At 41.6% G+C, this 14,756-nt stretch overlaps 1 protein-coding gene across 5 annotated transcripts in view; it reads right to left on the reverse strand.

Annotated features, from left to right (window-relative positions):
* Window positions 1-4,444: 4,444 nt before the first annotated feature.
* The window catches only part of wasf1 (WASP family member 1), a 74,414-nt gene continuing 64,102 nt past the window's right edge, over window positions 4,445-14,756 (reverse strand). For 2 of the 5 annotated variants that reach the window (XM_015947360.3, XM_054747968.2), the window contains exons 6-11: window positions 14,580-14,663; window positions 10,784-10,840; window positions 10,083-10,246; window positions 8,538-8,717; window positions 7,696-8,261; window positions 4,445-6,287 (exon numbers count right to left, since the gene is read on the reverse strand). In XM_015947360.3, the coding sequence (XP_015802846.1) occupies window positions 6,130-6,287; window positions 7,696-8,261; window positions 8,538-8,717; window positions 10,083-10,246; window positions 10,784-10,840; window positions 14,580-14,663 (1,209 nt within the window). In that variant the 3' untranslated portion in view covers window positions 4,445-6,129. The remainder of the gene's footprint in view (window positions 6,288-7,695; window positions 8,262-8,537; window positions 8,718-10,082; window positions 10,247-10,783; window positions 10,841-14,579; window positions 14,664-14,756) is intronic. The other 3 variants (XM_070543329.1, XM_015947361.3, XM_015947362.3) reach the window with 3 other exon arrangements.

A 14,756-nucleotide genomic window follows, 5' to 3' on the forward strand; every position in this document is an offset into this window, starting at 1 on the left:
TCAACACGGGAGCACAAAATGCATCAACGACTTTTGGAAAGTCGTGGGAACCAAATAACGACTCAGGTTGGGTAACTTTCTCACAAAGAGTCGCTAACAAACCAACAGCTTGGAGACAAAACCAAGCACCAAGATTGCTGGATTTTATTAGAAGTCAGGAGAAAGTGTTATGGATGTGGGACTAGAGCAGCAGTCAGGATGGGATGTAGAGTTTGCAGAGCTGACACCTTTTAGATGCAGTGAGAACAAAGCAGGGGTTGTTGTGAAAAGATGGTGCAATCATGTGCATCTTCTCCCAGGATGCCAAATGGTTAGTTGTGAATGTGGAGAAGTCAGCTGTGCTGCTGCTGAAACGTGTACCCTTCTGGCCAGCCACAAACATCAAAGCAGCTCATCCTCTGGAGGTCGTCTCTCGGCTACTTTCCCAACTTTTTCACACTAACCACAGCTCTACCAGGATAAATAAAATGCTGGATGCTTATTGTTCTGGAGTTAGGAGCGGCCCTCCTCCCAGCGAGCCAAATTCCATTAGGACAAAGCAGCACTGTGAGGATTGAATTGTATGATCTCCTTCAGTGTTTCTGACACCTGCAAAGCTGTGAGACACCGCGGAAACCTCCTGGATTACCGTCTGCCTTACAGACAACAGTCTGAAAGGCAGAGTGTTTCAGCGCATCTCCTGCAAGTCTGCAGCTGTGACGTCTCTGCATTTGGTGCCAGTGGGGTCGGGTCCCACCAGGTGTCGCTCTGGAGCTTTATGCTGGCTTAAAATAATCAGTGGAAAAGAATTAAAGTTATAATGTATCAAAATCCATCATGTTACCATGAAGATTGTTATAAAAATGTGTATATATATATATATATATATATACACACACACGCATATATATATATATATATATATATATACATATATATATATATATATATATATATATATATATATACATACATACATGTGTGTGTTTTAGAATGCTGACAGGCTCGGTGGATGAGACATCAGATTGGAGAACACACCAAACCTCAGACTCAGCTAGCTTAAACCACAGGCTCTTGGAGGGTGCAGACGCTTTTCTTCTCCTCTCCTCCATATCTTATCCTCAAGGCCTTTGTCTGTCTGTGTGTGCTGGGTGCACGGCTGCTTCTGCATTTTTTCTGGAAATTGTAAACTGAAATCACTAAAATGGATCGTCAGTTGGTCTCTCAACGCGGTTGATAAAATGTTTTCAATGATGAGAACGGGAGAAGGGGCTCCCGGATGCCCGTCCGCGACACACCCAGTTGGACACATCGTGGACTCCTGGAAACAGTGGAACTGGGTCTGTCTATCTCAGCGGTCTGTGGAGGACTCTGAAGATGTGTGGATATTCGTGGTGTTGGTGTCAGGTTTCCTGCTCATTGGTCTTGGAGGCTACCTGGCTTACCGGAAAATTAACGAGCTGTCGAGGAATATTGGCCTGATCCCGGAGCTCAGAGATGGATTGCACCGCGCTGTGAATTCACAGACTCACATAATTGTCGAGATGAATCGTAAGCTTGGAACTTTGGCGGAGATTCATTCATTGGCACAAAAGATGGATGCCATCAAGGAGAGAGCGGACGAATCAGCACAGATTGGGATAGATTAACGTCCATTATTGGGATTCTGAGAGGTTGAGGACTAACAAACTGTAATACAGAGAGGAAATTATCTCTGTCTGGCCCCAAAACAATTTCTAATCGGAATCTGGCGCCCTTGAGCCTGCAAGGCTCCAACGAAAACTCCCCCTCAGAATATATGTGGAATGTGCCGTCGCTATGGCAACTCAACTCTGTCTCCTTTCCCAGCCTGGGCGGGACTGCGGGAAGGCCGCTGAAACGTTCCAGGGTCACTGCAACCCTCCAACACTCAATGCTCCTCCCCTATCCACACTGAGGTGACATGCGCTGCTTTATGTGGCTGCAGGAACTGAAGTGGGGATTGTCCCAACCCACCACCCCACCTAGTGGACACTTATGATGTGTTGTCTGAAGTCTGTTGCATATCTGTCTGAGGTGTTTTTTTGCAGAGCAAAGCTGCCATCCCTGTGGAGGGTAGCTCTGAAGTGCCTTTTTTTCCCTCCACCTGAACCAATCCTCATGTAACCCTCTTATCTTTATTAAGGTAGCGCGACTCAGGGTTGCGAATGACCACAGTCACCAATTCTTGTCGTGTGTCTTACCCATGTATGTCTGATCTCAGAATTGTGTACTGAAACTCTAATTCCCCTCTGGGATTAATAAAGTATCTTTGAATTGATTTGATTTGAGCTCAGGCTATAAACTGTTGGTTAGAAGGGCTGAAGATTCAGGGTTCAACTCCACGAGTGACCGTTCATTTTAAATTTTATATGAATGATTCAGAACATGAACAGCTCTAAAATAACAGATACAGCAGTCAGCTTGTGCAGCTCAGACAGATCTGCAGTCTGGATGATGTTGGTTCAAACCAACATGGCTGATCAGCATTTTAATGACTAAATCTATAAACAACAAGTTAAAATGTTCCACCAGAGCAACTGAAAGCATGAAGGGTACTGGTGGGGTAGTGGGATTGTTCATGTTCGTCAGTTACCAGTGGTGCAGAAACTGGTTCAAATGCAACTTCCCTGGAAGGGGTTGGTCTCGGGGGCCCAGTCCCCTCCCTGAGTTACTGAGAGGTAAAGTTGAGGGATTATGCTGGTTGGAATGGTGCCAAGCTGGAAAACTGAGTAAATTAGTATCATCAGTAATTTAGCCGAGGCCGTTTTATTGCTTTCACTAACTTGTTAAATGAGAATGATTTACTTAGTAAAATTCCACCTTAGCACCACTCCGACCAGCATAACAATCAGCAATCCAATAAAAAATGAAGAGAAGATTGCTTTAAGTAAACCTTTTGTGTTTCTGCACCAACAAATTGATAATTATATCTTTAATTTTTTTTAGCTCTTTAAAATGATGAAATGGTTCATTCAGCTTTTAAATTCACCGTTTTGTTGCAATGCTTTCTGTCTTAAAACTCCATCATTTGGTGGAATCTGAAATATATTTATTGAACTTTTGTAAAATTTATAAAATCAAAAAGTTTCTATTCAACATAAGTGAAAGTTTTAACATAATTTAGTCAGACTAGATTATAAGACGTGTTTAAACCTTTATGCACACATCGGAAAATTATCTGAAACATTTTTAATAATTTTACTCAAGAATCACACAAACGCTGTTTGAAGAAACTACAAGACATATAGCGCGCCCCTGGTCTGCAGGGAAGATTGCAGGAAGCTGAAGAAAATGATAAAAATGATTATTTTCCATCATTTAATTGTCCTTTTGGTTTAATTATTTTACTGTAACACCAACAAAGAATCAACCACAAAGCTGTAGGTGAAATAATCTGATTTCTTATCCCGCTCCATCTTGTCCACCACGTGGAGATGGCAGACTGCTGGCGATGCTGTGCTGACTCAGCCCTTCATCACAGCATCCCTTCACTCACTAGCTTTTGGAGCAAGGCCCATCAGGTCTAAAGGGAGCGACCCCGAAGGAGAAGTAATAATACGCTAAAAGTCAAGTGATGGGATGTCGGAGGATTGGAGGTATTTGGAGATGTCACTAAAGAGATTCAAAGCTGGGACAGAAATGTAATCTTAAAATTAACCCATTTGTTCAGAAAAGTGTCTTTGAAAACTTAAAGACCGATACCTTCATTTTACAGCCTTAAACAGCAATGTTCTGATGTTACAGCAGTTATTAAACTCCTTGAAGTTGTTTTTTTTTTATTGGGATTGTCGTAGAGGCCATGTTTGGCGACATGCCATTATGAGAGATTTTAGAATATCTTGGATTAACCTTTGAATCAAAGTTTTATGAAACATTAATGCAAACTAGAAATACTTTTGTGAAAAGATTTTGAACAATGAATACCTTAACAGTTGTACTTTGGCGAAAAGATATTAGTTTTCACCAAATAGAACAACTAACAGCTAATGAGCTAACCACAGGCAGGAAGTTACAAAGTAGATTTTTGTTTATTAAAAAAAAAATACTAAAAAAAAACTAATTTCCAATTAAAATAAACATTTTAAAGCAGTATTTTCTAAAGCTCTGAGGAAAGTGTTGGAAGTACAGCCAGGTGCATATAACAGTGGATTTTTATGTAAATAACAATGTATTATTTATAAAAATAACATTTGAGTGAACTGATATTAAATCTTAGAAATTCAAGCAGTTTTATTAAGGAGGGAGTTTTGGCTTGTCTCGGCAATCCATTAGTCAGCCAGTCCAGACAGAACTAACGGTAACAGATAACATCTTTTAAGATCTGAACAATACCTCTCAAAGCATATTAAAGGTTTGTAAACGTATCAAGCTACAAAAACAAATTTCTTAATGTAAAATAGGCAGTTAAGACTTCACTGATTTATCTAAAACAGCTTTAAACAGATTATAAGGAACACATTTATTTATTTCAAAAGCTCAGAAGTAGTTTGCTGGCAATTCATTGATTCTAACCAGCAGCTGCTTAGCTTTTACTGCAAATGGATGCAGATATGAATCGGTACTTAAAACAGCAAATTTATACATGCATTAGTGTTTTTGTCAGTTTCAGAAAATGCAGTTTATGAATAAAATTATGCCAAAAAGTATAAAGTGTTAGATTTTGAGTGAAGGGGAACGATGTAAAGATATACTACAGTTACATGTTAGCAGATATTTGCATTAAAATAATTATTTTCACATTTTCTTATAGATGTCTCTGTTTTAACTGTTTTAACAGAGGTGTTGCAGGATTTAATTATTAGTACTCATGCTCTAGTAATTATTATTTTTTACATGCAGCAGCCCAGAGGTGACAAATTAAACACTTGTGGGAGACGAGGCCGCTAAATCATGTCTTTGAGAAACTCAAACCTTTATGATGTGAAGCTGAAACGTAACATTAGATTTTTATTCATTCAAGCAAACTGTTACGGTCAACAGTTACATAAGTTATATGGTAGACATTTTCCATCTAACCTTTCATGTTTTTCTCTTTAAACCACCGTTTCTGTACCGATGTGCCCCCCCCCCCCCAAAATAAAAAAATAACATAGAAACAGCAAATCCATACAAGCGCAGGCAAGTAAGTAGTAACAGCACGATACATTCATCAACTCAACGGTACGTTTTGTACGAACAGTAAGGCGAAAAGAAGAACGGACGAGAATGATGGCAGACATTTAGTTTGAAATGAACAAAATCAAATGCAGCCTTCTCTCTTCCAAAACGTCATCGGACGCAGAGTTTCTTCTTCCGAACAACGGCTGAAGTAGCAAACAAGGAAAGGTTTGCTGGAGATCTGATAAAGCTGCCGTACCTGGTGTTGATCTGGCTCTCCTGATTTACTCGGGCAGACTTCTGCAGCTCAAAGTCACTTTCAGGATGCACTTTTGTGGCAAAGAGTCTGAGAAAATGACGGGAGACAATTATACCTTTAAAAAATCATGGCTTAGTTTATCTTTTTGACATTTCCACCATTTACAGAAGTGGCTCCGACGAAGCTGCTCCGACAGAAGAAAACTCGTCGCACCTTTCCCTGGGATTAGGCGGATTTGCACTCGGATGCTTTCCATCCTCCTTTAAACGTCACAACAATCACCGCAGAACAACACGATCGGTTGCTTCTTGTACGGTCAGTTTTCAACAACAAAAACAAACCCAGCGAGTGTTGAAGCCGTTCACTGGAAACTAGCATCCTGGTAAAGCTAAATGATTTAAAAGATAAATAAAAGAAAATTAAAGGAAAGCAGCGTTCACTCGGTTTTCTGCAACCAAGTGGCAGAATTTCGTTGAACTAAAAATAGACGCCTTCATATTTCCTTCCGTTTTCACATCTAGCAGTAAACTGGTGGGACTTCGTCACAAGAATTCCAGCAGAAATAAAACGAACGTCTCGTGGAACAACAGACAGAACGACAAGAGTGGAGACTCTCCACCCGATGTAAACCACAACAAGACAGAAATAAGACACGGTTTTTAAAAAATAAAAGAAAGAAGAAGGAAGTTTGAATGTGGAAAAGTGAGCTTCTCCTTTTGACGGCGAGCTGTCGAGGTCCAGGTCACCTGAACACGTTCTCTGTCTTTAACCCCTCATTCCATCCAGTCTCCTTCATCGAACTCTGACTCATCCTCGGAGTCGGAGTACTCCACGGCGATTCGCCGCGAGAGGATGGTGGCCACGTCGTTCCCCACCCGCTCGTGTTTAGCCTCTTGCTCTCGCTGCTCCTCCACCTTTCGCAGCTGTATGCCTGCAGCAGGAAAACAAAGAGAAACGTCATAAAACAAACAACATCAGCTACAAGAAAACGAGCAGATCAGATGTTTAAAAGTGTGGAACACGTCTCTGTGAAGCAGATGTCTGTACGAAATACCACCAGAAATGGAAATGTTGCCGAGTCCAGAAGGAATTCCTAGCAATCTTAAGAACACTTCTCCTCAGAAACACAGGTGCTGGTCATAAAACTAGAATATCGTGACAAAGTTGATTTTATTTCAGTAATTCCATTCAAAAAGTGAAACTTGTACATTGTTGTACACTTTCTTCTACCACATCTTATCCTCCCCTTCACCTCTTTGTTAATATGCACGAACACAGAGCTCTGTGAACAGCCAGCCTCTTTAACAATGACCTTATGTGTCTTGCCCTCCTTGTGTAAGGTGTTAACGGTCGTCTTTTGGACAACTGTCAGGTCAGCAGTCTTCCCCATGCCTACAAAACTAGATTGAGAGACCATTTTAAGGCTTTTGCAGGTGTTTTGAGTTAATTTGCCTATTTGAGTGTGGCACCAGCAGTCCTCAAAATAGAAAAATTTCATAGTATTCTATTATTGTGAGATACTGAATTTGGGATTTTCATTAGTTGTCAGTTATAACCATCAAAACGAAAGAATCTAATATACAAGTTTCACAGTTTGAACGGATTTCCTGAAACAAATCTACTTTGTCAGGATATTCTAGTTTTATGACCAGCACCTGTAATCCCTTCAGTGGGTTCTGGATCAGCTGCGTGTCAGCGCCTCTTCTGTCTCCTCGGTTGAACTCTCCAGGGAAAACTCGTTTTCAGCCTCTTCCATCATCATTCTTTCCTTTTTTTTGGGTCCTGACCCAAATCTCACGAGGCAGAAACATAGTTTAAATATACCATAAATGGCAAGCGTTACATAAAGGTCACGGCAAGGAGAAGAACAACCCTGAAGCTCCCGAGCATTCTGGTGTTTTCCCCTATTTTTTTTTCTTACTCCGAGGCATTCCGACGCTCTGATGTAAGCAGCTGGATGGATTCTGAACTCCAGAGATGTGACGTCTGCTCAGACTCAGAAAACTGTGCGGACATTCCATCACAGCGCGGATGAACGATGACCTACAGGATAATGTGGAAGCCACTCAGAGGGGTTTTAAATAAAAGTTCAAATCTGGGACGAACAGCAGGTCTAGGAACGATTCATTGGCTGAAAACGGAACGAAAACCAGAAGCTCAGCAAATCATGAGCTACAGAAAACGATTAACTCCAATTAATCTCAGTAAAATAAATGTTTGTGTTAAAAATATTTACCTACTTTACAATTTATCCTCATTTTATTTGCAATTTTCTCACAGATTCCTTCCTTTGTCTTCAGCGACTTTAGCAGCTTTTCCATTTTTAAACCACTTCTCACCTTTTCTGATGGCCTCCAACAGGACGCTGCGTGCGTCGCTGATGGGGGGCAGATTGGCTGGATGGTGCCTCTTTGTCACCACGTCATGCTTGGTGTGGGGAGGTGGGGAGGCCATGGCTCCTGCTGAAGGGAAAGCGGGCATGGGTGGAGGGCCTGACAGACAGGGAGGCGAGCTTCTTGCTCCAGGGAGAGGCAGAGGAGGTGGTGGTGGGGGAGGAGGCAAGATGGTGCCGTCTAACTGGGAGCCTCCGGGTTGACCCTTATCCAGGAGGTGCTGGAGACGAGCCGGGGACGAGGAGTGTAGGGGTGGCGCCACGGGCGGTGGGGCCGGGTGGAGCACTCCTGGAGCGATCTGGAGAGGAGCAGGAGGAGGCGGGATGGCAGGAGGCTGATGCTGGACCGGCAGGGGAGGAATAGGAGGAGGAGGGGTGCCTCGCAGGCCTGTGGAGGGTAAAGGCGGAGGAGGTGGTGGAAGAGGAGGTGGAGGAGGCGGAGGAGTGCTGGAGTTGAGGCCCGCTGTCCTAGCTGGGGATTGAGGTCTGCTGTCGGAAAAACCTGAACTGGAGCTGAAGAGAGAACAGAACATAAGGCCCTAATTTAACCTCTGATGTCACATTTTAATCGATCACATGTCGTGGAATTAATCAGTTAATTACGGCACCAAAACCCTTCAGACGTTCTGGTGTTTCTTTAACCATTGCCTCAGATCTCTCCCTCTGCTCAATAACCAGCAGATTTGGGAAAGTTGAGCAGCCTTTAATAAGCTCATTGATCCAGCGCTGCTCAAAGACTCCTCTTTTAATTCATCTCCACTCAGAGAAACCCCGTGTCTGCTGCCTCACCTGATCACAGAGGGAGGCTTGATCTCTCCCAGCGAGTGGCCGGGAGGAGGCAGCGGCGGAGGGTCGTGGGGTCGGGAATACATTCTGTCCCCGGTGCGGTTCAGCAGCTCGTTCATCTGGCTGTAGGGCAGCGCCGCCAGCGAGAAGGGCCCGTCCAACTGATCCATGTACAACTGAGTCCTGAGCAGACACAAATCAGATGATTAGATCATTTTATTAAGTAAAAGACGTGAGTTTACTTCTGATCCAAAACCACGCTGACCACTGACCAGCTGTTTTAGGCTTGATAAACACCAAAAATCACTGATGAGCATCAGCAGGTAAAATCATGATCAAATTAGTTTGTCCTTCATAGAAAATATCAACTTTCCACAGATGATCTACACGTGTCGCTCAGTGGTTTCCATTTACAGCAAAGTATTCACAGCATAGATGCATTCAACACATCCATAAATTAGCAAAATTCCATTATTAATTATATTGAAACGATAATTACAAATACACTAAGATGAGCCGGCTGCCGTTTATTTTTGTAGAAATGATTTTATATCATTTTTAAAAATTATAATTAAGGGAGGAATTTAACGTATTAATTACGATTCATTAACTCATTCACTGTCAATGACGACTACAGTCGTCATTTGCATTTTTTTTTTACTGTTTGGGCATCGGAACGAGCCCCAACGCTGAGAGAACAAACATCTCAGCTCTGAAGCCGATCTTCATCTGTATACGTCACACGTCACGTGATCAGGAAGCAGAACATCCATGTGTTAGGAGATCGTTTTGGGCCGTTCCTGTTAAAAAACAAGCGAGGTGCGAACCGGAAAAGCATCTGCCGATCACAATTCAACAATGGATTATGAAAGAACGGATAATGCTCGAAATGCGAGGATTCTTCCTGATGTAAGAGGTGAGTCTCCTCTTTGTTTTGGTTGTTTTGGCGTTGACATCATCCTAGCGCACAATGTTCTGTGACTCTTAAAAAAACAGTAAAAACGGTGAGAAACGCTGGCAGCGAATGAGTTAATTAGAAAATAATAGTGTGTTAACTTTGATCACCCTAATTGGGGGGCCACAAGAGGTTTGCATCACAATGAATGAACTCTACACTACACCTCTATATGTGTTAGTGGTGCTCTGCTGCCACCTAGTGTTCAGTTCAGTTCACAACATTTACAATGTTTCATGTTCATTTATACTTGATCAATAACACATGTACCAATATTTACACATCCAAACACATCCCACAATGGTTACCAAAGTAACCAGATAGACCTTGACGTTACAGAAATATTCTCATTCAAGTGTGAGTAAGTCATCTGCGTCTCTATTATTATTGATAAAAAAATAATCGCTTCGGTGCAAATTGACTTGAACGATTAAAATGTGATTAATCAAGATTAATTAAGTACAAAGCCTCTAATTAATTGGATCATTTTTAATCAATTCCCACCCCTAATTACAATCTATCAATTCTACATTTATGCCTACTGAATCCTCCCTACTGCTTGACCTTCCACAGATGGAGAATTCGCCACACACCTGTTGTTGTGGTAACCAGCAGATCCGTTGGCCTCTCGGTGTTTGTCCTCCTGGATGTCCTGAGCAAGTTCTGCACCCAGAGCCAGTTTCTGCCACTCCTTCTTCCGATCGTGAGGCTGACGTGGGACCTTCTCCGACTCCGGTGGGCGGTCGATGGCCTTTAGCTTTTGTAGAGCCAGATATGATGATGATGAGGATGATGAAGAGATGGAATGATTTAAGGGAGAGAAGAAGGAGGTGAGATAAAATAAAAGGATGATGCAGATGTTTGTGGAAGAGAATTAAAACCAGCAAAAGATGATGAGAGGGAGAGACAACAAAAGTATATTTTGTCATTTCAGAAGAATTTTTTACACTAACTGAAATTTTAACCCAGATTTAGTAACACATAAATATCTGCATTCAAACGTATTTGTTACTTCTGTCTACCTGCAGTAAAGCAAATTAAACTAGCTCTGAAAACAAAAGACAGGAAAGCAGCTACAAGGAAACAGTGAGTGCTCTTCAACCAAATCAAAGCTCATGATTTTTTTTATTAAACTTAACAAAATAGGACAAAAAAACAATGTCAGGCTGTGAGCACTCCCTGCCTCCAAGACTTCAGCACAAGCGCAACCAACAGAGTTGAAATGAAACAAAGCAGGTGAATCAGAAATCACACAGAATTAGAAAATATAATCTCTGTAATTTTTTCCACATACCTGCCCTGGAAGGTCTAAGTACCTATAGACCTGATCATACATGCGGGGGTCCTGCAACTACAAAAAAACAAAAAACCAGAAGAGAAGCAGCAGGGGTGAAGGGAGGGGACTCCAAAAACAGAAAGAAACACACACACACACACGCCAACAAAACAGTGAGTGGTGAGAACAAGAGGAACAAAAGGGGGGAAGAGGATAAAAGAAAAGTGCTGCTAAACAGAAAATGACAGCAGCCGGGGGGGGGGGGGGGGGGGGGGGGGGCACAGTGCTGGTGCACACACACACACACACCTCATCCCAAACACAAGACTGAGGTAGAAATGTAAAGAGTGCACTGGAACAGGTGAACAAATGAGAAAAAGAATGTTGAAAGTAAAAACTTTACACACACACACACACACACACACACACACACACACACACACACACACACACACACACACACACACACACACACACACACACGATAAATGGAAAAAATAAAATGATAGATTAATACAAAAGCAGGACAACACAGACATTTGAAGCTGATTGATGTAACAGGGTTAGTCAGTTCACCACCTGAAGATACTTTTAATCAAAACTAACTTCTACAAAAAAAAACCCATAAGATGCAACAACTGTACATTTCATATTAACACCACATGTTTTTATTATAAAGTGTGTTTCTGTGTTAATCTATGCTTATCATCCTATTACAGAATGCTTCCTGAAAGGCCTCGGTTGGGAGAAATGGTTAATTCTACTAAAAGAGTGATAATAACGGCTAGTCTGAATGGAGACAAGAATAAAGTGGGCTCTGAACGCAGCGGTGCTAGCATTTTTGAAGGACGTAAACACAAATTCTCCAAGAGAAGACCTTTCAAAAATCCTATCTAAATATGCAAGACAGTAATCATTTATAACTTTTACACAGAAACACACTTCAAGATGGATGAGAAAATCCCTTCAATGCATATATTTTTTCAGCAAATATATATTTCTTCTTGTAAATAATGCATTTGTTTGAGACTATTTGCAGGTGTGGAGCTCTACGATGTGTGTGTGTTTCAGTGTGTGTGTTTGCAGAAACAGGATGATGCTCGTGGAATATGCTACGTTTGTGATGAAGAATCCTGACAACTTGTGAAAAAAAACTCAAAAGTCTGTGCACAGATTAGTTTCCATCATTATCTACAAATGACTAATAGAGCTCAATTCAATGATGGGACAGTTTTGACATATGAGTCAAACGACCCTTCAATGACCTTCAACTTTTGCAGAATCAGTCTTTTTCCTTTCTACATTGCACAGATCCTGTGGGGTCTGTGTTTATTCAATACCTTGTTTTCCTTTTATCTTTAAGAGAAACCTGGTGGCTGACAGGAGTCTGATTCATCCCGACGTGGGTTCTGGACAGCGTCTCTCTCCTCTGGCATGGCTAGATAATGTTGACTGTCGCTGCTCTGCAGCTGAGACTTAATGGTGATCGGGTTGGCTCTCACTCATCATGACACGTTACTAACTGATGGGAGAATCCTGGCCCTAAAGGTGTGCAGAAATAGCAGCAAAAAATGTGCAAAGGTCCTAAAAATGTGAGTTTTATAATCTACTTAAAAAAAAGTGCATTATAGGAGAAAGTGACAGATAAAACAATAATAAATAATAATTATGAGTCTAAAAAGTAAAGATTTTAAGGCTGCAGTGAATTTTATGATTTGTGTGTGTGTGTGTGTGTGTGTGTGTGTGTGTGTGTGTGTGTGTGTGTGTGTGTGTGTGTGTGTGTGTGTGTGTGTGTGTTATGAAGTTAGCCAGTTTTAGTGAGCTTTGCGGTTGAGTCGAGGCTTCATCGTTCATCTGAATGGACTGTAACAGCGGAGGAAGCTCTGAGTGTGTGTGTGTGAGAGAAAGAGACAGTAGATCGATTTTTGCATTTTTATGTGCCTGTATGAGCGCATGCATTCAGATGTGAGTGTGCAGATGTGTGTAGAGCTCTTGTAAATAGGGGCAACTTCAGCAGAATCACAGCCACGCAACAACCCCTCCCCCCATGCAAAAGGAAGTCTGCAAAAGCATTCAGCTGGACCATCGAGCAGCTGACAAAAACACAACCTGCTTCTTTAACTGTATCATGCTCCTATTCTAACTAAATAACCATGACACTCTTCAATCTGAGCTCTAATGAAAAGAGCAGAAAAAACAAAAATCAAACATCAATGCAATGATTTATGTTGTTCACCTTTGTAAAATGACCAGAAAATATATTATTTTAAGAAAAAGTGCTTAATTGTTAGTTTGACCACAGAGTTAACACAAACCCACATTAAAGGACAAGATTGTTTTTGTGTAAGAAATAAATAATAGCTTCCTGAAGGGCCTCTGTTCTGAGAAATTGAGTTCCTACCCTACAGGGCCGATAAGCTTGCAGCTACTGTAAAAACAATAAAGCCCAAAGGGCTTTGCAGCTTTCTTAAAAGTTATTAAAGATGCTTTGCAACCTTTTCATATTTTTAAATCACTTTCTTGAGCCAGTATGTGCTAAAACGACCCTTTACAGGGTTAATGAAAGGCCACCCAGCCCCTATCGCTCCCTGTGGCCAGAATATTCCACTTGCAACTTCAGACTGGCGGGCCGCTCTGTTGGGACTTCGAAAAAAAAAGGAGCTGACATACCTGGCGCTGCAGCCTAGTTCCAGGATGTTTCCTGCATGTTTTAGATCATGAGCATGTTTAGTTTTGTGATGAATTGCTCCTGTTGACACTAATGAAGGCTGGTTGAGGTTTCAGCTGTTAGATTAAGGTGTTAAAAATACTTACAGCGAGGAGAGAGGTTTTGGTTCTACAAATGGACACTAGAGGGTGCTAAAAGCTAGCCAAAACTGCCTAGTTCCCTTTTAATGCATATTTTTTTAACAGGGATTTTAATTTCACTTTATGCAGTAATCCTCATGGAATTCTGGTCATCTAGGAGAGCAGAGCAGCAGAGCAATCACACTTCTAGCACATCCTGTGGTCAAATCTAGAAGAAACTTCTTAGCATTTCTACTAAATAAACATATAATGTAAAAGTGACAGATGAAAATGTTAATAAAATAATATCCACATGATTATTACATAATTTTCACGATGACAGTAATACACTTTGGCCTGGTTGTTCAGACTGGGCTCATCAAGCTTTATTTCTGCAAACAGAGGCTGTTCAGGAAGCTGTCTCAAGCACGTTAAATAGTAATTATTTATAACTTTACACCTCTAAATGCCCCCCAAGTCCCTTTAATGTGCAGAAACCCTCAAGTTCTAATGTTAGTAAAGTGCACAGTTAGTGGCTGTATCCCAAATCCCCTGTTTTCCCATCATCAGTACGCTTTTCTGCAGGCTTGTGATGCATCTAATATTTATTTACTCTTGCTCAAATTTAGAATTTTGTTTGAGTGAAGTTCAGAAAAATAAACCCCACAAATAATTAGCTGTGAGGCTAAATCAGAACTACCCTGGCTGCGTTTTTTACTTTTAAATAAAACCAATAAAAATACTGGCACTGACGTGTAATTTGGGCTCAGGCCACAGCTGTTTGCATGTTGAGCCTTCATGGAAGATTCATCACAAGCACTAATCAATGCCAAGAAGTGCTGGTTAATCCCTGGAGGAGAACTGGGATGCAGGTGCGCTCGAGGGTTGTTAGTAAGGACCTGAAAGTGGGCAGCTCACTTGGCCTGGAGCAAACCAGCCAGTAGAGTTAAGGAGGGGGTTTGGAGGGAGCAGAAGGAGGCTGCTGCTGCTGCAGGGAGCAAAGTGAGGAGAAGGGAGAAGCTCTTACCTCTGGGGGAGTAAGGAAGGGAGGAGGGGTATCAGAGAGGGCTCTTATAAGACTCTTGGGACACACAAGATAAGGCATTTCCAGCTGTGCAGAGTTAGATAAAGAGCAGGATTCAGAAAAAAGCAAAAACAGAAGGTTGAAAAAAAAAAGACAGGCGAAGGGGATCATAAATGTAGG

Source organism: Nothobranchius furzeri, chromosome 2 (assembly GCF_043380555.1).
Source record: "Nothobranchius furzeri strain GRZ-AD chromosome 2, NfurGRZ-RIMD1, whole genome shotgun sequence".
Lineage (NCBI taxonomy): Eukaryota > Metazoa > Chordata > Actinopteri > Cyprinodontiformes > Nothobranchiidae > Nothobranchius > Nothobranchius furzeri.